Below are 24,584 nucleotides of genomic sequence, written 5' to 3'. Positions count from 1 at the left end.
GTCTCTACTTCGATGAGGAGAAAGTTTCCTACAGAAGGTTATACCTGCATACTCGTTGCAGTTGACAGATTCTCCAAAGCCTGCAAGTTAATTCCCCCCGGGGTTTACCCACAGCTCTCGAAACAGCAGAGGCCCTCTTCCATAATCTCTTCCGCACCTTTGGCATCCTGGAAGATGTCGTCTTCGACCGTGTGCCACAGTTTGTCTCCCGTGTCTGGAAGGCATTCTTCAAACTCCTCGATGTCACTGTCAGTCTCTCCTCAGGGTATTACCCCCAGACTAACGGCCAGACTGAGCGGAAGATTCAGGAGATTGGGAGATATCTCCGGGCCTACTGTCTACTACTAACCCCCTCTGTTTCCCCGGATAGAAGAGCCCTCCAACGTTCCAGCTGTCAACCACTGGTTCCGAGCGAGCGAGAGAGTTTGGGACTCAGCTCATGTCCAACTCCAGCAGGCAGTCAGAGAGTCAACGCAGTCTCCACCAGCTGCACTCACCAGATCCCAATCCCCTGATTCCTGATCACCGCCACCTGTCAGCACTAATCAACAGCACTATATCCCTGCACTCCTCTGGTTCACTCACTGTCTGTTCTCAAACTTTCCATGTTGACTAACCTGACCCACTTACCTTTTGTCTACTTACCAGTTGCTCCAGTGTTCCTATCCCTGTTCTCCACTGCTTCAGTTCTCCACCGTCTCTCCTGTCCACTGTTACCTCCGGATCCCCTGGAAAAGGAAAAAGGATATTCACACTCAGATAAGCCCCTAGAGACATTCCCATTCCCCACCTGCTTACCTGGACATTCTGCTCATCTCATTCCCCTCTGCTACTACTCAATAAACCTGTTGATTGTATTGCACTTACCTCTCTGTCCTGTGTCTATCTGCTGACAAATTGTCTTTGATTTTTAGAAGTGGTAGCTACAGTATTCGATTTGAATTACAGTCGTTCCAAACTATAAGGTGCTACAATGATACAGTATCATTATTGACCAATCTAATGACATTTCAAGCATTATTTTTTTAGTAATCATACACTATGTAAACAGCAGAGAGTCAATATGTGATGAATACAGAGGATTTTGCACAAGCTCCTCTGACTGCCTTTAAAGGAGATTTTAACAGTGACTAACAGGAACCCTGCACTGAGGTTGGTGTCTGGCTCATAGTCTTCCTGTTTACCTTGATAACTGTCATTCTGTGGTGTAAACGTGTGAGAATACGTGTCTGTGTCTACGATTGAACATGTCAGTTTTTCTGTGCCCATCTGAGACTGTTTTTGCGCACAGTAATACTCATAGCAAGTTACAGTTATTCCTACATCTCAACAGAACAGACAGCAAACAATCTGGCCACCTACTATTTTAAATAGGAAACTGAGAAACCTCAAGTGAAGTGTCTGCCGTGGACTGAAACTGCTTTTTCATTGTTCAGTGAATGAGTAAAAAATGTTGTTGAAACCTCAGTACCCCATAACCCAATGAGTCAACAGTTTTAGTGCAGTTTCCTAAGTGGTGACCTCCATTCTCTACAATTTACTTGTCAAACAGGACTGAAAGAGGATGTATGACTAAGAATGATAACTGACAAATTGACACTTGTAAGCGAATAGAGGTTATACTTTAAGTGACAGGGGCTAAAAAGCTGTTTTGACAGCTTCTACACAGTGAGAATGATTTTTTCCGTTATATTTAATCTGTTAATCTGGTAATTTAATGTAATTTTGATGATTCATATTTAAAACACAGTTATTTTAAAAGGACCAATCTTAGGACCAATCTAGTTTCTCTAATCCTATGACTTTAGTCTCAACGGTTGGCAGTAAAATGTCATCAACATGTAAATGGAAACTTTTGTGGCGTTTCTTTCTAAATTTGTGGTTTTATCTTTTTTTTTTAAATACAAACAACTCATCTTATTATAATCTCATTATCATAAGATCATTACAGGTTGTCATACCAAAACATACTGGAAATAGATACTATTTCATGTCTTTGACCATAATAATTGGGCAAGAGATTTATTTTTTAAGTAATGATCTAAAAATGTAGTGTAGAGAAGCAGATTGTGGGTTATTCAAAGCTTTACTATTTTGGGGTTTGGGGTGAGGAGCGCACACACACATTCACACACTTCTTTGGCAGCTGACTATGACCTCTTATGCCCCACAGTCTAGCAGATTCAACCACACACACACCCTGGCACACACATTCAAGTGTTTTTTGCTCCAGTTGCCTTCTTTAATGACTTCAGCATGAGTCTGCCAATATTTTTTATTTTAGCAATGGTTCTGAATTTTGCTCACAGCAAGGACATGCAAGGTAGGTTCATATTGTCTCAGGTTTAATTATTTTTGCTTAATTTGATCAAAAGATGCTGTTATGTTTTCTAGCCCCTTTGAAGAGCTTGCATATTTTCTGGTAGGCTAGATACAAAAACACATATTTTGGATGGAATAATGTGAATTAATAGCATTTGATAAAAAATGTGAGCACAGTCTGTGCATTTCATTTCAGTCTGTGACTTTGCTCACACTGAGAAGACATTTCCTGAGAAAAGGGAGGGAATGAGAATTTCTGGCGTGCTTTGCAATTGTGCATAATAAATATTGTTATTGTTTTAATTTAGCCTTTTGTTTGAATTATTGTTATTGTTATTTTGAGCTTTTTGAGCATTTTAAGTATGCGATGATGATGAAAATAATAATGATAAAATCTGTTGAATCTGTTGCTCATTGAGAAGACCTGCATGCAATGAATGAAGATTCTTTCACAAATTCTGCTTTAGGCATTTCCACTGTCCTTCGCCAGACATCCTTATTGAGAAAAACATTTAACCACTTAACCTTTCATTCTGAAACCAATAAATGCTGGGGCATGGAAACAATCAATTCTGGCTTGTATTTATTTGGTAGGACTCATGAAATTAGATTTCTAGAAAAGATTAAATTCTTTAATAAGAACAATGTGGTTTAAATTGTTCAGTAGACATACAGTGGCAACAGAATGCAAGATGCGTTTTTAGATGGCAAGAAAATGCTTATTGCAATTGTATGTTCTGCTGGCTTTTTAAAATTATTTATTTTTTATTTTATTTTTCTTGCTCAAGCCATTATTGTAAGATTTGTAACATCATCAGATCAGGGTTGTAATGATGCATTCAACAGCTGTGATTTTGAACACAGAATTGTGTTTGCATGTAATCAGTTAAATGACGTACAGTGGTATGTGTGTGGTTTAAAGCAGCACGCAACATGTGTGTAAAAGAGCTGTGCTGGAAAGTCTTGTCACATGACTGAAAAACCAAAAACATCTGCTTCCTTTTGTGCAAAGCAGCTCAATTTCCATCCCAGACTCTATGCACGCTGCATGTTGATGTCACCTTTGCTATTAGGTCCAAATGCTTTTTTTTTTTTTACATTGTAGAAACAGTTTCTTCCCTCATGCAATCCATCTCATGAACACTTGACACTAAACGTGGAACACACAACTCTATTATACATTATTTATTCACCACACATACTTATTTTTTCATTTAAAATTTGCACATATCAGACTTGTACACACATAATTGTCTATATTATATATTGTGTTTTTGCTATTTTGTACATTGCCTATTTGTATATTTGTAAATTATTTTCTTATCTGTGTCCTGCCACTTGTGCTTCTGTCACTATAACAAATTCCTTGTATGTGTAAACATACCTGGCCAATAAAGCTCATTCTGATTCTGAATATTGCCAATGTACTGCATTTTTACGATAATTTTAGCTTTTCTAAATTCAAAATTCAAATTCAAATTCTTTCATCATATACTGTATTTACCCTCATTTCAAATCCTGGCTGACTTTCTTTCTTTCTTTCTTCTTTGTAACACAAATGGAGATATTTTGAATAATGTGCTGGCCTCTCTTTTCCATTGCAATGAATGGGTACTGCGTGCAAAAAGGATGCAGAAGCACCATAAAATTAGTCGTCCCTAAAAGTTTCATGAAATACTTTTTAAGTATTATGATGGTGCTTTTAGTTATGCTTTTAGTTATTTTTGGAGTTTAACAGGCCCAGTCCCCATTAACTTTAATTTTAATTAAGTTTAATTATATGGAAAAGAGCAGCCAGGACATTCTTCAAAATCTCTTTTTTTTACCTAAAGTAAAATAATGAGTAAATAATGACAAAATTTCTATTTAGACTCTCCTTTTAAGAAAGTGGTTTCTTAATTTACTTTGGGTTACATAATATGTGCCCTTCAGGATTAATTTCACAAAATGTTAGGGGGTGTTAAATGGACGTGCCAAGAAATCCATTTGTTGGCCGCCCTATCACAAATGAAGAAATCTGTCAGAGTTTATTAAGAGCGCCAAGTGCTGACACTTCCCCCGACTGTACTTTATATATCTGGGTTTACAAGGGAACACAATGGACATAAACAACAAATAAAATTAGTTGTTGTCGTAATGATTACTGTAACTATGTCCTATGCCATTAAATCTTTGAGTAATGTTCATCCCTCTCTCTTTTTTATAGACTCAGATACCAGAGACTTGGTTCTTGACCAAACAGTGACAGGGATTTTGGGGGAGGAGGTCTACCTGCATTGTCTATACACTGGACAAAGTAGCATCTCCTTCTCTTCCTGGAACCGTATCGATTCTACAAACAAGGCAAAGAAAATGGCAGGCTACAAATCCAGTAAGAGTTCTTTCAACAGAGAAAACTTTGACATCCCGGCATCAATTACAAACCTTACTGTAAAGGTGAATGTGACAAGTTTTGATCAAGCGGGAGAATACACATGTGTCTTTGACTCTGATGAGGATGCAACAAAGGACATCATGTTTCTCAGCGTTATTGGTGAGTATGCAAAAATTAATTTTTACCCAGAAAACATATTGGTTTGAAATGAGTGAGTAAATTATGACAAATGCATCAATACCTCTATTTTGTCTCTAAGCTCGGCCTGATGTTGACATAACTGTGAAAAAGGAAGTTGTGAATAGGACCCTCTACCATGTTGTCACTTGCTCTGCCTCCTGTGCCAAACCTGAGGCTGTGATTAGATGGGAGATCTCTGGTGCCCTTCCAAGAGATGACATCTTCTCTGTGAACATGATTAATCCGGTTCATCCCAATGGCACAACCAGTTCAATCAGTGTACTTCGCTTCCCCCTAATTATGAATAATGAAAGCACTGTTACCTGTGTGGTTGAGCATCCAGCTTTTACTGAACCCAAAAGAGCCAACATAGAGGTGGACACATTTGGTAAGTTCTGTTCTGGAGGGTTATTAGGAAAAGCCAGAGAGTGCAAGACAACATAAGCTACTTTTCTGTTCTTTAGCATTGGCTAAGTTTGCTCAGGATGAAACCTGAAAGAAAGAACTGAGAAATCAAGTTGGTATTATTCTACTGCCTGCTCTTTGTGCTAAGGTTGCAAGTGTTTCCTGTGGTACCGTCAGATTTGTAGCAGCTGTCTGACCACAAATGTAGCATACTGTGGAGATACAGTATAGATGTGTTCCTTTTAAAATACAAAAACAACTAAATTCTGTCTTATTTACCACTTATTATAGAACAAAATATATTCAAAAATGACTGATAAAGAAAACTTACAAATACGGGTGAACTCAGCAAGATTGTTCTCACAGTTAGCAGTTAATTTGCTTGTTTTCAAACCTGATTCACAAAAACAGTTATGCAAATTGAGAACAATACCAGTCCAAAAATGTAGTTCTGAACATAATCTGCACAGTGCAGTTCTTAATCTTGAAAACGTGTTAGGATTTTATGTTATTGAAGATGCAGCAGTCTACAATCTAGCATAATTTTTGGAACCATACATCATCTCTTCACTGCTATTCCGGCTTTTTCAATGCTGAAGTCTGTTATGGTTATAACATTTATGAGTCTGTTCTCCATCATTTGTTCAGCTACCTAACCCATGATTACAGAAAATTACAGTAATACAGTAATAGCTCAAGACAGACATTTACCTTGTAATTTTTATTTATAAGACAATCAGTAAAGGCCTTATTGACATATAAAGTGTTGGCTTATGGCTGTAGTGTTGGCGCTGAAATAAACAACAGCTTAATTTAAATCCTCAATTGTTAAATGTTAAACCATGTTGCAAGTGGTTAATGAACAGGTTTTTGCAGAATACTGAAATTGGCACAACTATTTAGTGAATTCACCTTTTATCTTTTCTTGAATCATGACATCTTAACCAAGTGTCTTTCATCCTCTGAGAAATACCTTGCTTGGAGCTATAGTTAGCATTTCCAACAGCTTGGTAAACAGACAGAACAGCTGTTTAAACTCCTCAAATGTATGCTTGTTTAACCTTGAGATTGAACTCATCAAAAGAATAGTCTCTTTGTCATGAACTTCTCATGTTCTTATTGGCATTTTTCTTCTTTTTAACAGTTTCTCCTGTTATAAAAATGACGACCGTCCTGGTCCAAGAAGGAGGAGAAGACTTTCAAGAGGTCATCTGTACAGCAACAGGAGGGAGGCCAAATCCAAATATCACATGGATACTGCCTGAATTCAAAAACACGCCACCTTTACATAGAAATGTCTCCAAATCAGATTCAGTTATCAGTTCTTATCGATTCCCATCAGACCCTTATGAAGGAGAAAATATCTCTTGTGTCTTTAGCTATGCGTTTTTCCCAATCATAAACAGAAGGACAATCACTTTGCCAATTTACTGTGAGTACCAGCACTATTTAACTGAATAGATACACATTATGTAGAACATTTAAAGCACTTTCTAATTTGAAAAACTTTTTTCCATCTAGATCTTTCCTCACTTCAGCTGAAGAACCTTGATTATGCCATTAACAGTGAGAACCATACTTCACTGGCACTTTTGGAGGGGGACACAGACATTACAATCAGGATGGATGTTTTGGGAAATGTACCAAGTTATAGAGTGAAATGTTCAAGGTAAGATGTTCTAATATCATCCCTGAAGGCCTTGAATATGAGCATAAAACGAAAATTTTAAATGAGCACTGATACAACACAATGATACTGTCAATTTCATCCACAATTAAAAATTTTAATATTGGATTCTAGTGTGTTGACTACAGAATAAAAACAATGAAGCAAGTTGTAAAAAGCTTGCTTTGCACTTTTGTATCACTTGATAAAGGGAAGGCCAACCACTACCTGAGGATGTGGATGTGGTTGGCAACAATCTCTTTGTCAGAGGACCTGTTGAGCTGCACCTTGCTGGGCAATATCTCTGCCAGGCCTCTTACCGTAGACATCAAGTTTCCCTGCGCTTTACAATTGAAGTAAATCCAAAAATCCTACTGCCAGGTACTATATTTGCTTTCATAATATCATCCCACTGTATTGATATTCTACATTCTACAACTAAAGATTGTTAACTAGAGTATAAGCTTGATTTATTTTCATTTTCAGTGACATTTCCTCCAAATATCAGTGTGAATTTAGTAGAGATTTCAGACTACATTCACATTGAGTGTTTGGCCTCCAATGCTGTACCTGCTGCAAATGTGTCCTGGGTTCTTCCAAACGAGATTAACAGTACAATACAGTCTGAAAACACACACTATAATGGATCTTATTCTGTCAGAAGTGTGTTGACTGTGCCTAGCTGCATGACCCGCAAATACGTAATTGAGTGCGTTGTCGACCATCCTGACTTCATGGAAGAAGAGAGGCAGCAGATTGCTCTTCCTGTGTGTGGTAAGACATTGTTGGATAGATGGATGGATGGAGTAATGGATAGATGCATGCATGCATTGGATGGATAGTGCAATGATGATGATAATAGAATGATGAATGGATGGATGGATGGATAGGCTAATGAATGGATGGATAGTACAATGATGATAAAACAATGGATGGATGGATGGATGGATGGATAGTACAATAATGATAATAGAACGATGGGTGGGTGGATGGATAGATGCATGCAAATGGATAGTACAATAATAATAATAGAACAATGGACGGATGGATGGTTGAAACAGTATATGGATGGATAGGTTGACGAATAGATGGATGGATGAATGGATGCATAGTACAATGATGATTATAATAGAACAATGGATGGATGCATGGATGGATAATACGATGATGATGATAGAACGATGGATGCATGGATAGATAGATCGATATGAACAATGGATGGATGAATGGATGAATAGATGTATGAATGAACAACAAATAGATGGATGCATGTGTGGATAGAATGACAGATGGATGCATATAACAATGCATGGTTGAATGGATGAATAGATGCATGAATGAGCAATAAATGGATGGATGGATAAGTGGATGAATAGATAGGTGGGTGCATGGATAGATAGATAGAACAATGGATGAATGGTTGATGGATAGAAGGATAATTTATAGACGGATGAATGGATTGGTGGATGGATGGATGGATGGATGGATGGATGCATGGATGGAACAATAGATGGATAATGGAAGGATGGGTGGTTGGATGGATGGATAGGACAATGGATGGATTGATGATGATGATAGAATGATGGAAAATGGATGGATACATTGATGGGTAGATGGATGGAGGTATGGATGGATAGAACAATGGATAGATAGATGGATGCATGGATGCTGTTGACATAGGCGGCTCACTAGGTTTTAAAACACAGCTATCAAACATTCTGACATGTAGTTTATGTTTCTTGGTTGTAGCATCACCAAATATTACCCTGCAGTCTAGTGTTGAATGGGACAGTGGCGTTGCTTACACATTGCTGGTGTGTTCAGTGCAGAGCCAGACCCCAGCAGCGGCCATCACCTGGGCTGTAGAGTGCCGTGGCAGTGATATTAGCTCTAGTGAATTTGTAATTACTCAACCTGAGTTTCAGCAGAGTCATATGGTTGTCGCTCAGAGCGCGGCACGTATTCCTATTTACTCACATGCCGGATGCACCGTGACCTGTGTGGTTGAGCTTCGAGGGTTAGAGAAACCAGAGAACAAGAGCATCGCTCTCCCATCCTTAGGTAAGTTTTACAATTACATTAACCCCAAAAGTACACTGACGCTTGAGCCAGACTTAGAAATGAATTAATGTGATTGCATTAGGAAGTTAAATGTCAGTTCATTCATACATTTTAAACATGACCTAATTGTCACTGTGAAACTGCTATGCTTCTTATTGCTTGAATTTAAAGAAATAATCTGCGTTCAACATAAATTGCGTTTAACCCTAAAATGTCCACTACAAAATCGACACATCAAGTAATGAAAATCTCTTTGCTTTTAGGGCCGACTGCAAGCCGTGCATTTCTGGGTGACGAGAGGGACACTCTCTCCTGGGACACTCTTATTTGGCATGCTGTGTGTGAGTACAGTGGCGATGCGGTGAAACCCAACATCTCCTGGGTCTTTCCCAATGAAGACACTGTAATACTGGTGACTACTGAATCCAGATATGATGGAATTAAAGTAGAAGTCAATTTAACTCATGAATTTCAACTCAATCAGTTTGAGGGGAAAGATTTAATATGTCTGATCCAGAACAATCTCGGCAGGGATGAAAGACTGACAATACACGTTCCAAAATACTGTAAGCTTTTCTCAACCCTAAAATACTGACTGGCATGAATTTTAGCTATTCATTCTATAAATGCAATCTGCTTTTTCTTTCACTTAGCTATCTCATCTATTGAGGTTTTAAACAAAACCACAGTTGATCGTAGAGGTCATGGCCAGAATGAGCATCGTTTAGCACTGCACGAAAATCTCTCGAATCAGAAGATACTTCTCAGAGCCCACGGCAATGCTCCGTCGTACAAGACAACATGTTACAGGTATGTTGAAAGGGATGGATCTTTAAAGAACCTTTGACTGAATGGTTCTTTGTGGAACTAAAAATGGTTCTTCTATGGCATCGCTGTGAAGAACCTTATTAAGCACCTTTATTTTTAAGAGTGTACTAAAGAATTGAAAGTTACAGAAAAACGCCATGACCGTATCACAGCCTGTTATACAGTTCAACAGCACTCTCAAAACCTAAATGCAGCACATTGATTTTTCTTTCATTTTAGACACCCAAAGGGATAAATAGAGAAGACAAGGGCTAGCTAAAGTTTTCACATTCATTTTTTTACTGCATCAGGCTGTGAAGTTCTAAAGGATTATTTTTGCTTGACAATAAATGCGGCAACATTTCTCATTTTTGTTTAGTTTAACTTGAAGTACTAAAATAACTAAAGCTAAATTAACTAAAATGAAAATCTTAACTTAATTAAAATCTATATAGACATATTAAATACTAATAAAAAAAGACAAAAGCACAACAAAACTACGGAAAGTGAAAACAAAAAATATAAAACACTAAAATTGTAATAGCTATAATTATGCTGCGTAGCCCAGTAAATATCCCTTAAATCTGTCATTCTATAAGAACACATACCCAAAATGAATATTCTACATATCATTTACTCATCCTCCTCTTGTCTCAAACCTTTATGACTTTTATGACCATGTTTATTCCGTGGAACACAAAAGGAGATATTCAGAAGAATGTTCATGCTGCTCTTTTCCATACATTGAAGGTGAATGGTGACAGATGCTGTCGAGCTCCAATAGTGTAATAATTGTTAACTAAAATTAAGCATAAAAATATTTTATGTTAATTGAAATAAAGCTAAACTATATTATAATAATTAAAATAAATAAAATATATTAGATAACACATTTAAACTTGAAAATTAGAAATGCTTACTGCAGCTAATGAAATAAATAAAAAGTTTATGAAATACTAAAATGACTAAAACAAGTAAATAGTAATATTAAAAATTAAAATAAAGCTAAATAGAAATATTTAAACACTAATAAAAATGACAAAACCACAACAAAAATACAAATGAAAACTTGACTTTTTTGAAAAGTCACACTTTTTGTGTTCAGAGCTTTAGAGTATGTGCCAAGATTCAGTTGCATTGTATTGATAAGAGCAATGTTAACGTGTTCCTAGAAAGAAAGAAAGTCATGAGTGAGTAAATTATCACAGTTTTCATTTTTGTGTGAGCTATCTCTTTAACTTTTCAGACATCCATTGTAATGTAGTTTTGTTTGTGCTAATTTCAGACATATTGATCAAAACTCTTCTAAATATTCCATTTACCAGTTTCTAGAGAAAAAGAGCCTTTTTAAAGTTAAGACATGCCTCTGAATTGTTCTCAACCCAGGGAGGACGGGTCAGCAGCTGACACAGAGGGCATGGCATTAGTTTTTACAGAGCCAGTGTCTGAACCGGATGCAGGATTGTACATATGCCACGTCTCGTACCACCACCACACAGCTAATGTTTTCATTCGGGTGGATGTAACTAGTGAAGAAACTCAACACAGTGAGTTTTCCTCATATCAGGCCTAGATTATCAATACTGGTAGCATATAGAAGTGTGGTGAATTGGTTTGTAATGAATGTTTGTTTTCCACAGTGATATTCATCATTATTTGCTTCTCGTCAGCTGCTGCAATCACCCTCATCTTGATTACCGTTTTGGTTGTCTTCTGGTGAGTAGACTCGCTTTCTAACAAACTTAGGTGAAATTCCACTGTTTTCTTTTTTGATATTACCATACAGGTGAGATCTGTGCAGGCAAACAGGAAGCTAGGTAGCTTACCTAGACCAATGGCATGCATCGTGTTCATAAACAGGATACATGGTGGCTGCACAAAACACTACCACATCTACCACAGTTGTGCTTTCACGACATAAACAGATTCATGTTCATGTCTCAGCAGCGGAGAATGATGTCAATTTAAATTGCAAATGTATCTGTGGCTTTGATTTAGAAAAAAAAACCCTTGACGTTTAAATTTCCTATTGTTATTTCTTTCTAGTAAATGTGGGAGAAGTCACTCATCACAAAAGGTAGACAAAGTGTTATATAAACATTTTGTCCAATAAATGTCAATGGCTCATTTCATTTTTACTTTTATTTTTCCAAAGAAAACCAGGACAGAGCGTGAGTCTCTAGCAGCTCTAATGCAGGATCCTCGCTGCCCAGAGAAGACAGTGATTCCAGGCACGTCTGGGCCGCACTATGCTGAGCTTGTGCACTATTCCATTGTATTCGATGCTAAAAGCACCGTGTGACACACCTGTTGGCTTTTACGACTGCAATATATCAGTTTTTGAACATACTTGTGGAGTTTGTGGCAGCTTGAGTGCATGCTTTTAAAAAGGCGACATGATTAAGAAATTCATTCATTTTTAATCAGACTGTTATGCTGATGATGTCATTTGTAATGAAAAAAGAAAATGAAAATTAGCTTATTTCTCAACCCAGGCCATCCAAGTTTGTTTCTTCAACAGAACAGATTTGGAGAAATTTAGCATTGCATTAGTTGCTCACCAATGTATCCTCTGCAGTGAATGGGTGCCGTCAGAATGAGAGTCCAAACAGCTGATAAAAACATCCCAATAGTTCACAAGTAATCCATACGACTCCAGTCTATCAATTAACATCTTGTGAATTGAAAATCTGTGTGTTTGTAATAAACACCTCCATCAGGTTTCTCCGAAACTTCTCCAAATCCATTCCAATGATGAAAAAAAAACCCCATAAACATCTCGAATGGCTGAAGAATGAGTAAATCTTGAGCAAATTTTTATTTTTGGATGAACTATTCCTTTAATATGAATATTTCACCAGTGGTCTCAGGGTTTTGGACCCAACTGTATACACACATTGCAGTTGGTGTTTTTGATATGTAGTTGTTCTTTTTCCTCGACTACAAATACCGATTGTAAGGAAAAGATTGAAGTAGCTTGGTATTACTTTCAGCATTATGATTTATTTCGACAAGTAGCATTGTTTTATAAATATAAGCACATTTTTATTGTTGTACTACTTTTTAAGATTGTTGCTTTGTTCTGACTTACACAGAGATACAATTTAAAAGTCTGGTTGGTGTCTTCTATCTTGTTTTCGTTCCAATTGTACTTGTAGCCCACAAACTGACTGAATTTGTAGCGCCCTCTGGTGATCCTACAGTATATAGCGGGAGAATCCCCATCTGAGCCTGTAGAGTCCAGTCTGATATTTTGGTTATAAGATTTTACTCCCTTCACAGTCTTTGTATGAATGACGACTGGTCTTTCCTTTGTGTTGCTCTAAGATGTTTACGCATCTCCAGGGTAAATAATGTCACTGTGATATTTGTAAAAATACAATAAAATACTTGACAAGTTTAAATACTTACCTAGTCCGTTTGTTTATCAGGTAAAAAATATTATTCCAATCATAAGATGATATATGACAAATACAGTTTTCACAAAGGACAACATTCTTTAAATATCACATTATAAAATGTACTTTCCTGTTACACTGATTCACAAAACACATTGTTAAGAAGAGATTTGACTCTTGAGTTAAACTGAATTATTGCTCATAAACATTTCATACACAGTCCATACATTAAGAATCAAAATATTGACTTTATGTACATTTATCGTTTCTTGTACAGACAAGGTTTAAGTTGAAGACCAACTTTCTTCATGTTTCCAGGTGCTTTTCCTGTCTTTATGAATTCAAATGAGTAGAAGTGGCTGTTTTCTGTGTCCTAGGGGAACAAAAGATGAAAATAAATAGCTTGTAAACAGCTCTTTTCTTTAAATGGTAAATTAAAGTACATTTTGATTACTAAATTATGACCTATTTTACTGAAAAACAGAATGTAGAACATTTTATGTTAGTGCTGTTAATATATTCCATTATTGATCTCCATACTTGCAGAACAGCCCAGTTCTAGTCTGCAACACTGCGCACTTGGCCTGACTTTCCATCTCTAGTACAGCATTAGACCTGCAACTAACAATCATTTATGATAATTACAGAGGAGATTATTCTAATGAATTAATAGATTTTTGACAGCAGTCCTTACTTGCATGTTTGTCAGTTTTTAACAGTATGTCTGCAGAAAATGTTTCAGTGAGTTTTGCACAATCATCTAAATAATAAAGTATGATCACCAACTCCAAAATATCAGTTTTCCAATTACTATTTGCCTCATTTTCTGCTCCGCACCATGGTTATTTTAGTATTATTTATGTACTGTTATAGTTCAAAATATTTTCAAAGAGCTTATATTTTGAGGTTTCAAAAGTAATGACAAGAACTGCATATTCTGAGTTTTTTTGAGGGGGAATGTATGATTAAGCTGATATTTAGAAGCTGCTTGTATCCAAAGGAAGTACAGGAGATGAACATCCTGGTGTAAAAAGCATAAAACCTGATCCTGGAAAATCATATTTTATCCTGTTTTCTCTATGCCACAGGGTACCTTCAGTAGTGTGCTTGACAGTGTAATGGTATGTCTCGTGAGAGTTATTAAGCAGACAAAATATGAGGCCATTTCACAGGACCAGGTGAATGTTATGCTGGAAACATGTTTTTTAAAGCTCACCAAGGCTGTATTTATTTGATGAAATATAGAGTAAAACCATAATATTATGATATATTATTTAAATAACTGGTTTCTATTATAAGACATTTATTCATTTTATTCAAGCTGAATTTTCTGCATAATTACTCTAGTCTTCAGTGTCACATGATCCTTCAGAAACAATTCTAATTTGCTGAAACATTTATTATCAATGTAATAAACTTTCCTGTAGCTCAAATAGTAGAGTATGGCGCTAGCAACGCCAAGGTCATGGGTTCGATTCCCAGGGAAAGCAAGAGTTAATAAAATTTAAAAACTGTAACTTGAATGCAATGTAAGTTGCTTTGGAAAAAAACAGAAAACAGTGATATTTTTCATAATTCCTTTATGAATAGAAAGCTTAAAGAACAGCATTTATTTGAAAGATTAAAAATGTCTTTACTATCACTTTTGATACATCTAATGCATCCTTGTTGAATAATTAATTTCTTTAAAATATCTAAACATTTGAATGGTAGTGTATGTTCACTGAAATGAATTGCACATTACCTTATGGACTAACTTGAAGCCAAGACTTGACAATGCACTAATGAACAAACGCTCATTTTCAAATCTGCTGGCCACTTCAGCAATTTTAAGAACACCCCTGCAAAATAAATAAATGGAAAGAGGATATAACAAAGTCATGGCCAAAAATATTGGCACCCTTGGTAAATATGATCAGAAGCGGCTGTGAAAATTAATCTGCATAGTTCATCATTTTGATCCTTTATTTAAACAATTCACAAAAATCTAACCTTTCATTGGATAATAAGAATTTAAAATTGAGGGAAATATCAGCCCGGGGAGCAGTTGGGGGTTCGGTGCCTTGCTCAAGGGTCTCACCTCAGTCGTGGTATTGAGGGTGGAGAGAGTGTTGGTTATTCATTCCCCCACCTACAATCCCTGCCGGACCTGAGACTCGAACCCACGACCTTCCGGTTACAACTCCAACTCTCTATCCATTAGGCCACGACTGATTATGAACATGAAATGATCCAGCCATGGCTTCGTGTTTCATAGAAATATAAATAGGAGGGAAAACAAAGCCCAAATTCCCTTAATCATCCATCACAATGAGAAAAACCAAAGAATATATTTCTGATGTACAGCAAAAGATAACTGAGCTTCACAAATTAGTGAAGTGGCTTTATGAAAAGAGCTAGAGAAGTGAAGATTCCCATTTCCACCATCAGGGCAATAATTAAGAATTTCCAATCAACATAAAATGTTACGAAACTGCCTGGAAGAGGACATGCGTCCTAATGCATGGTGAGAAGGAGAGTTTTATTGGCTAAAGACTCCCCAAGGATCACAGCTGGAGAATTGCAGAAAATAGTTGAGGCTCGGGGTCAGAAAACCTTTAAAAAAAAATAATTGTCAAACAGCACAGCATGTTGTTTGGGAGGGTTTCAAGAAATATTCTCCTAGCTCATCCAAAAGTAAACTCCAGCACATTCAGTTATCAGACACGACTGGAACTTCAAATGGGACTGGCTTCTATGGTCAGATGAAACAAAAAAATTAGCTTTTTAGCAGCAAACACTCAAGGCTTGGTGAACACAGGGATAAAAAGTACCCCATGTGTACTAGGGCTGCGCGATATATCGCATGCGATTGTCATGCACATCTCGTCAATAAAGCCGGTTCCTTGATTAGCAGTAAATCTCCATCACCTGTTTTAAAATGGAGCGGCATTTAATACACTGAGCCGTAGATTGACAAGTTACGCAATATCGCGTTCATTATCGCAGATGAATCGCCTTTGATAATGAACGCGACATTGCCTAGCTTGTGTCAGTGAACTACGGCTCTTATTAGTAGTAGTAATAATAATAATATTATATATATATATATATATATATATATATAGCTCCTAACTTTGTTTTTCTCCGCTTGCAGAAGCGCTGCAGGTGCGTGATGTGATAGCTTGAATCCTCATGTTCTGTTGTTTGCTGCTTTTTGCGCATGTAAAATGAATCCCCAGAAAACAAATGTTAGTATTTTTAACGGGTGACGACAGACACTTATTCTAATTTAATTCAATTCTAATTTCAAATAGTCTTGTCGGTTAACGGTTAATCGGTTAACGAGCGTCGGTTAGGAAAAATAACCGAAATGAACATCCCTTAAATGGAGGTTTCAAAAAGTATTGAATAAAAGGGTGCCGTTAATTGTGTATTAGATAAAAACATTTATTTCATAATGATATTTCCCCCCATTTTAAATTCTTATTATCCAATGAAAGGTTAGGCTTTTGTGAATTTATTTATTTTTGAATTTATTGCAGATTAATTTTCACAGCCTTCTTTGATCATATTTTGAAAATAAGTATTGGTCTTTTATTGATTTTGAAATAAACTTTTAAAATAAAGGCAACTGTTCTAAAAAAAAAAAAAAAAAAAAAGAAGAAAAAAGAAAGAAAGAAAGAAATAAGGCAGTTACCCCATCACCAGGACTCTGTTTGCTTCTGCCAAAAAGTCTCCCAGATTTGTACCCATCAGAGAAAGACAGAAAACAGTAATATCTACAGTAGAATCACGAAGCGGCACCTGTGAAAAGGTAATAAACAGTGCTGTGAAAAGGTAATAAACATTACAAATTAAAGCATTATTACAACAATAACTTACTTTTGCCATGTCACATGCCGTGGCAAGATCACAAACCGGAGCCAAATCAAAAGAATGCACTTTATTCTTTACACTCCGAGCAATTTTACAGTCTCCACAGCCGAAGTCAGCAACAACTAAAGAAGCTGGTCTGGGGAAAAAAAAGGAAATAGAAATTCATTGACTTTCAGTGCCTTCCAAAAATGCTGTATTTCTGTAGTTCATTCATGGAAGATTACTCTGTTCTTCTGATTATTCTATTATTTCAGGAAACTACAGCCATCTCAAAACAGCATACAAAGCTAAATTATTATTATTATTACTGTTGCTGATATTATTATTATTATGCCAAATAACTTCTTCAAGTCTTTTTAAAATATAGTAAAATTAAAATACAAAAGCATGTTGTAATAATTTTTTAAATAAATAAAGTTTAAAGCATATATATATATATATATATATATATATATATATATATATAGGTGTGCATGTGTGGGTCTAAAAGTAACGTGCATGCTTGCATACCCAGAAACAAAACCAAAAACACAAAATAAAAAAACCACTGCATAAAGGAATCAGCAAAAGGAAGGTCATCTCACTTTTTACAAATATAGGAAATGATTGCATCCACAGGGTTTGTAGGCCAGTGCTGAACTTGTGCCGTGTAGCCCTTGTGGTAAATTGCAATGGCCTCTGGGTCCTGCTGAAACATGCGTTTGGCCTCACCGCTGGTCGACGTGTAAAGCTGCTCATTGATGTAGCGGAATCGAGCGGCTTCTAACCGCTTCTCCATCTTTGTCCTTAAAACAGTCGAGGGGTCAGGAGCCACTTGCTCTTCATCTCCTTTCAAACTTACTGTTGTATCTTTGGGTTCTTCTGGTTCCTCTGAGGCTTTATTACTGTCATCAGGAAGCTGCGACTTTAAAATGCGACGCAGTTTTTCTGCCTGTGATTTATTCAGAATTTTTGAAGGCTTCCCTTTATTTTCCACTTTATTTGAGACTGTATTGTTGCTTAGGGAGTCATTTACTATTCTAGTTCCTGTGCTGGGCATTTCATCTATTTTAGAGTCTTTGAAATACTCAGCATTGTCCAGAATGGAAGATATACCATTCTTTTTATGAGCTTTCTTTGTTTTTTTGGATGCCTTGTCATGTTTCTTCACTTTCTTGGATTCTTTGACATTCTGTGTTTGAACTAATGGTTCCTCCTTTGCACTGGCATCATCAACACCTGTCGTTTTTGGAAGATATTTGTTTTTGCACCTTTTTTTGTTTTTCATCTTTTTCTTCCACTGCTTTCTGCTTAGCTTGTTTTCTGCTTGACTTTCAATTTTCTCCAATTGAGGTCCGTCTCCTTTGTCAATCTTATCTTTTCTGGACTCTTGTGACACCTTAGAATCTGCGAACACAAATTGACGTGAAAAAAGTCAATAATGTTTAAGAGTGTAAACATAAAATGACTATAACATGTTCTCACTTGTTTCTTTAATGGTCTTCTTTACTGGCTTCTTCTTCTTCGTCTTCACAGGTGGTTCAGAGGAATCCACTTTATCCTGCTGCTTCCCTTCTGCATTAGACGCTCTTTTACGCTTTTTGCACCTTTTCTTTTTTACTGTCTTGACTGCAGTGGAGGCGTCTTCCTCCTCATCGCTATCCTCTAAAACATTCCCAGCTCCCCAGTCTGGAACTGAACCCAATGTTTGCAAGGTTCTCAAAAGACTTTGTTTACCCACAATCTTATCCTGTCGGGATAAAAAATGCTAGATGAAAAATTAATGTGACAGACCAATACTTAAATAAGAGGGGGGAAATCATAATACCTTGCCAGAGGCAGGAGGCATGTTAGCTGTGTGAGATGATCCATCTGGTAATGGAGAATCAGTCCATTCCTCTTCAGCAAACATGTTTGTTAACTGTTAATTTTGGACAAACGCTGTAAACCGTCACAATGATACCTAACGAATTTGAAAGCTATGCAAGCTTGTAAGATGATCAAATTGATAATAGTGCTGTTAGAAATTATTGTTGACATCCCCCAGTAACCTATGATAGTATCCTACAACGCATTTCAGATTCATTTACGGCGTAAAGTTACTTAGTTACATCTTACTCTCTCTTCTACACGTGCGAAGAACCGTCACGTGGTTTTGTGTACATCCGGGTTTACCGAGACAACTTCCTTTCCAAACTACTCGGCTGCTGGGTTCTCCAAATGCGCCCAATCTATAACTATTGTATTACATTGTGAAAGAAAAATGGTCCATTGAGTGAAAATCATGACCGTTTTAACACTTAGATGCCTACAGTGTAGAGATGGAAGTAGGACTCGTTTTCGCGAATCGGTTCTTTTGAACAGTTCGTTTTTAATAAACCAGGATAACGATAACTAGTCATTTTGTTCAAACTTTTAAGTTAAAATTTCCCCTCGCTGTTAATTTCGTGTGATTTTATTCTTGGGTATGACTGATTGTTTGGACCAATTGTAATACACACACACATATATATATTGATATTCTATTTGATTGAATTTATTGACCCTGGTGAACTTTTAAAAAGAGCACTTATCACAGATATAATATACTTATGTGTGTGCAAAAAAGAATGTGTGTGTGTGTGTGTTATAATGTGTCATGAATGTTTTTGGACACTGGCATATAATATGCAATTAAATGAAAATGTATTATTGTTTAAATTAATATTAAATGGAATTAGTTGAACTTAAGTGTGCTTTTTGACACACTTAAGTAGGACATAAGTACATCTTTATATGTAATTGCATAATTACTTCTGTTGTTTTTGAAATAACAACCAAAAAAATAATTATTAAAAATGTATTAATGTACTGACAAGCATTTATGGTAAGCTAAAATATGCTTTAATGTCATTTCAAATGATTGATTTCTACACTACAGTTAAAATTAGAATCAAGTACATATATTGGCTCTAGTGTGTCCGTCAAAGGTAAAACCTTTCATTTGACATTATTTGACACTTTTTAAAAGTTTACTTAAATGTGTTAAGAAACATAGTCATGAAAAAGAGATGTCTCAGTGGCATCTTTCTTTCTTTTCAAAAGATACACTTATTCTCCATCTCTCAGATAACTTTCAGGGTACAATTAACTGTACATGTGTTATAGCTTTATACATCCATTTTGTAACCATATCTATTATTATTATTAAGCCTTTTCAAATACAAATGTGTATAAACTAGTTTTGATTAAGTATTAACCCATCCTACCATATCAAATATCATTTGGAAATGTCTAAGGCCTCTAAAATCACAACTTTGCTGAAAACCCTGATGTCCACATGCCTTCTGCCATCTGATAGTTTATGCTTCTTTTTTTAGCAAGTAAAAGGCTTTTTGGTGTTTATGTAAAAATGTCCCACTTTTTTTCCTTACTTATTTTTATTAAATAACTGTAAGAATAACTTTTATATAGTTAGTAATATTTTAAACAACTTAGGTTTACTTGATTATCCATACATCTTTTTGTTCATATGAATGCCAAATATGATAGCCTACATCAGGCTTTTGAGGAATGTTGATTTGTGCATCTCTTAAAGCATTATTGCATGGCATTGACATGTTTCGATTCAAATAATAAACTTAATAATTAACTCGTCAAAAATGTTTATTGCATCCATCATATTTTAAGCAGATTATGTAGCCTCGATTCTCAGAAAAGTTCGCAGTGCCACAAGCTGTCCTCTAGATGGCGCCATTTGCTTTAATTTCTACCACGTTGACTTTTGTTTGACCTCCCACTCATAAGTAAAAATGCAATTTATCAGATTCTGAAATCTAAAATCTAAATTTGACTACTTTTACACGCTGAACTAGACCAATATGATTCCTGCCTACATTCTCAAATAATGAAGTTATTACTTTCGTCATGCCCGAAACAGGCGGTTGTTCGAGTGACCTAATGTTATGATTATGAGAGTTATTTTGAGGGATGTGTGTGTGTAATATATATATATATATATATACACACACACACACACAGGCCACTTTATTAGGTACACCTTGCTAGTACTGGGTTGGACCCCCTTTTGGCTTCAGAACTGCCTTAATTCTTCGTGGCATAGATTCAACAAGGTGTTGGAAACATTCCTCAGAGATTTTGGTCCATATTGACATGATAGCATCACACAGCTGCTGCAGATTTGTCGGCTGCACATACATGATGCGAATCTCCCGTTCCACCACATCCCAAAGGGGCTCTATTGGATTGAGATCTGGTGACTGTGGAGGCCATTTGAGTAAAGTGAACTCATTATCATGTTCAAGAAACCAGTCTGAGATGATTTGAGCTTTGTGACATGGTGCATTATCCTGCTGGAAGTAGCCATCAGAAGATGGGTACACTGTAGTCATAAAGGGATGGACATGGTCAGCAACAATACTCAGGTAGGCTGTGGCGTTTAAACGATGCTCAATTGGTACTAAGGGGCCCAAAGTGTGCCAAGAAAATATCCCTCACACCATTACACCACCACCCCCAGCCTGAACCGTTGAGACAAGGCAGGATGGATCCATGCTTTCATGTTCTTTACGCCAAATTCTGACCCTACCATCTGAATGTCGCAGCAGAAATCGAGACTCGTTTTTCCAATCTTCTATTGTCCAATTTTGGTGAGCCTGTGTGAATTGTAGCCTCCGTTTCCTGTTCTTAGCTGACAGGAGCTGCACCCGGTGTGGTCTTCTGCTGCTGTAGCCCATCTGCTTCAGGGTTCAACGTGTTGTGTGTTCAGAGATGGTATTCTGCATACCTTGGTTGTAACGAGTGGTTATTTGAGTTACTGTTGCCTTTCTATCATTTCTAACCAGTCTGCCCATTCTCCTCTGTCCTCTGACATCAACAAGGCATTTTCGTCCACACAACTGTTTTTTTTTTTTTTTTCTTGAAACATTAATGGTTCTAACCAAAGTCCCTCTACAAAACAAAAAATAAAAAAACATATGTTGTCTTCGGAATTATACAGTTATTCGCTGTATAGTTGGACCCTATTGGCTTTTATTTGTCAGCTTTTTAAGTAAGTTAAAGCAGTGCAATGCTCCTGTTACTTTCCTCAGCGCTGGTCAGGGTTCTGTCGGCGTCTTCTAGCGCCCTCTGTAGGAAGACGACATTTTTGTCTCACAGCTACCAACTACTAGCTAGCAGCGTTTGCTACATAGCTTCTAGCGGAAGTAATCAAGTTTCTTCCTAGTCATATGAACAATGGCGTCGCAGCAGCAGATGGTCGCTAACAGTGTTCAGATGGGCGTCCTACAGCAACCTCAATCTCAACAACAACAACAGCAGCAACAGCAGCAGCAGCTCAGTCAACAACAAGATTTTGATCCAGTTCACAGATTCAAAATGCTGATTCCTCTGCTCAAAGATAGTTTACAGGTTTGTTTTGGTGCCTTTCATTGAACATGGGAGCTGAAAGTACGGGTTTGAAATAAAATGCTAACATTCATTTACATTTTTATGTTTTCAGAACGTCATGGCCATTGCTTCACTAAATTTTGGACACAATGCAGTTATTGACAACGGCTTAAATACAACAGAGTAAGATGCCCTTATTTTTATGTAAATAAGTTGTTATTAGCACATACTTATATGTATGTATACTGTATGTGTGTACATGTCTGTCTATTCTATCTATTAATGTACATAAATATATGCAAGCCTGTTTTTGCCACAGAAAAAAAAAATCATATAATTGCGACTTTTAATCTCACAATTGTGACTCTTAAAAAAAATAGTCGAGTTTATATCTCGCAGTTCAGACTTTTTTCTCCAAATTCCAAGTTTACATTCTGTTTTGTTCCCACCACAGACTGAAATATAAGAAAGTAATTGTGATTTTTCATTTGACTTTTCTGCTCAGAATTGTGCATTTATAGATCTCACAGTTCCCAAGTGTAAGCTATAAACTAAATTAAAAATAAAATTTAAAAAGAATTGCAAGAAAAATTGATTGAATTGTGATTTAAAATCTCAATTATATAAATTATTTATTAAATTTTTTTTTAATACTGTGGCACAAATAAGCTTCAATAGAAAGATTTATGGATGCTTAAACCAAGAACTAATGTTTAAAAAAATATATTTCGCCTCTCAAAATATAGGAAGGGTAATGATGCAGCAATTCAGCGGTTTGACAAAAGTTTAGAGGAGTTTTATGCTCTCTGTGATCAACTGGAGCTCTGCCTGGTAAGCACCTGCTGTGATTCTGTTACATTAATGTCATTCAAAGCTTGATTTCGATTAACATTGGCATGTTGTTTTTTCAGCGGCTGGCCCATGAGTGCCTGTCGCAGAGCATCGACAGCACAAAGCACTCTCCAAATCTCGTACCTACAGCCACCAAGCCAGACACAGTGCAAACAGAGTCTCTGTCTTACTCTCAGTATCTCAGTATGATAAAATCACAGATTTCATGTGCTAAAGACATTCATAATGCTCTCTTAGAGTGTTCAAAGAAGATAGCTGGGAAGGGTCAAGGAGCTTGTAATTAGTAGCTGCCATCTGTATTTAGTTCTGTACTTATATTTAGCTTTTTTATTTGTATTTTACATAGCTTTGATTCTGATTAAAGAATATATTTTGTTTTCAATTCCTTTTGTCTGTTTACTATTGTGACAAATTTACTTGTACAATTAAATGTACATATTCTTGAAAATAATTTGTGTGTGTGTTATAATGTACTTTTTTGATCTAACAAGCTACTTATGGGTCCTGTCTACTAAATTGCCAAAAATATTTGTATTTATATAATATGGTTATTTAATATTATTCAGTAGTATTTATTCATATTTACAATTAGCTTTTATTCTGTTTGTTTTATTTTTGATTTTTTTTTTGTAACTTTGTCCTGACATTTTTATTAATTTTTTTTTATGTTCTGTTTAGCTTTAACGACATTTCATTTTAATTTTTGTTGTAGTATTTAGCATTTCAACATTTATTTTATTTCAGTCATTTGCCAAGGCATTATATCTAAGTTTGGTATTTGTTATCCAATAATGGTATTTAATTTCAGCTTTATTTGAATTAATTTATTTTGAATGATTTACATTTCAGCATTAACCACACTCTTGTCGGTTAATACTTTTACTGTACTCCAGTCATGCTTCTCTTTTAAAGATCTTTAAAATCTGCCTTTTTTTCTCCAATAAATGTTAATAGAGATCATTTGAAACCAACTTACTTGTTATACAGAAACATCACTTATGCAAACAAAATACAACTGAATAGGACACACTGAACACAAGGATCCTTCGACCAGATCCATTATATGGTGTGCATTTATTTGTTCTGCAGTAATTTGAATCCCACTGTTCAGCACAAGTGTGTTTTGAGTGGATTATACAATTCAATAAATCACATCATGAATCAGCCTCTTTTCATTGATGACCTGCACTCTTAAGGGCTCACTAAAATTGGAAGAAAAAAATATATATAATCTGTATAATAAGTAATCCTGATATTACGATTACAATTTTTTTTTTGTTGCATTCCTTGTAAT

At 36.1% G+C, this 24,584-nt stretch overlaps 3 protein-coding genes across 4 annotated transcripts; 2 read left to right on the top strand and 1 right to left on the bottom strand.

The window, feature by feature from the left end:
- The first annotated feature begins 2,167 nt into the window (after positions 1-2,167).
- On the top strand, positions 2,168-13,216 carry LOC306854282 (uncharacterized protein). The gene is made up of 14 exons (XM_079392160.1): positions 2,168-2,323; positions 4,529-4,855; positions 4,956-5,264; positions 6,426-6,713; positions 6,803-6,950; positions 7,159-7,328; positions 7,434-7,721; positions 8,697-9,008; positions 9,272-9,574; positions 9,662-9,818; positions 11,202-11,362; positions 11,456-11,531; positions 11,862-11,892; positions 11,971-13,216. The coding sequence occupies exons 1-14, from the start codon at positions 2,257-2,259 to the stop codon at positions 12,115-12,117; spliced, it is 2,784 nt and encodes a 927-aa protein (XP_079248286.1). The 5' UTR covers positions 2,168-2,256; the 3' UTR covers positions 12,118-13,216.
- Positions 12,641-19,226, bottom strand: LOC306854283 (uncharacterized protein). 2 transcript variants are annotated; one of them, XR_013782812.1, is made up of 8 exons: positions 18,879-19,223; positions 18,536-18,800; positions 17,656-18,457; positions 17,078-17,207; positions 16,893-16,999; positions 14,958-15,054; positions 13,754-13,834; positions 12,801-13,586 (listed from the first exon to the last, which is right to left on the bottom strand). XR_013782812.1 is itself a non-coding variant. In XM_079392161.1 (7 exons), the coding sequence occupies exons 1-7, from the start codon at positions 18,960-18,962 to the stop codon at positions 13,473-13,475; spliced, it is 1,599 nt and encodes a 532-aa protein (XP_079248287.1). In that variant the 5' UTR covers positions 18,963-19,226; the 3' UTR covers positions 12,641-13,472. The 2 variants fall into 2 exon arrangements, 1 of the variants encoding a protein (XP_079248287.1); XM_079392161.1 differs by lacking the exon at positions 13,754-13,834 and having other exon boundaries at positions 12,641-13,586; positions 18,879-19,226.
- Positions 19,227-22,203: 2,977 nt separating this feature from the next.
- Positions 22,204-24,455, top strand: LOC306854187 (mediator of RNA polymerase II transcription subunit 29-like). The gene is made up of 4 exons (XM_079392010.1): positions 22,204-22,459; positions 22,551-22,621; positions 23,185-23,269; positions 23,350-24,455. The coding sequence occupies exons 1-4, from the start codon at positions 22,286-22,288 to the stop codon at positions 23,572-23,574; spliced, it is 555 nt and encodes a 184-aa protein (XP_079248136.1). The 5' UTR covers positions 22,204-22,285; the 3' UTR covers positions 23,575-24,455.
- The last annotated feature ends 129 nt before the right edge of the window (positions 24,456-24,584 follow it).

Source organism: Barbus barbus (assembly GCF_936440315.1).
Source record: "Barbus barbus genome assembly, chromosome: 34".
Classification (NCBI taxonomy): domain Eukaryota; kingdom Metazoa; phylum Chordata; class Actinopteri; order Cypriniformes; family Cyprinidae; genus Barbus; species Barbus barbus.
This window is presented reverse-complemented; position numbering and strand designations above follow the sequence as displayed.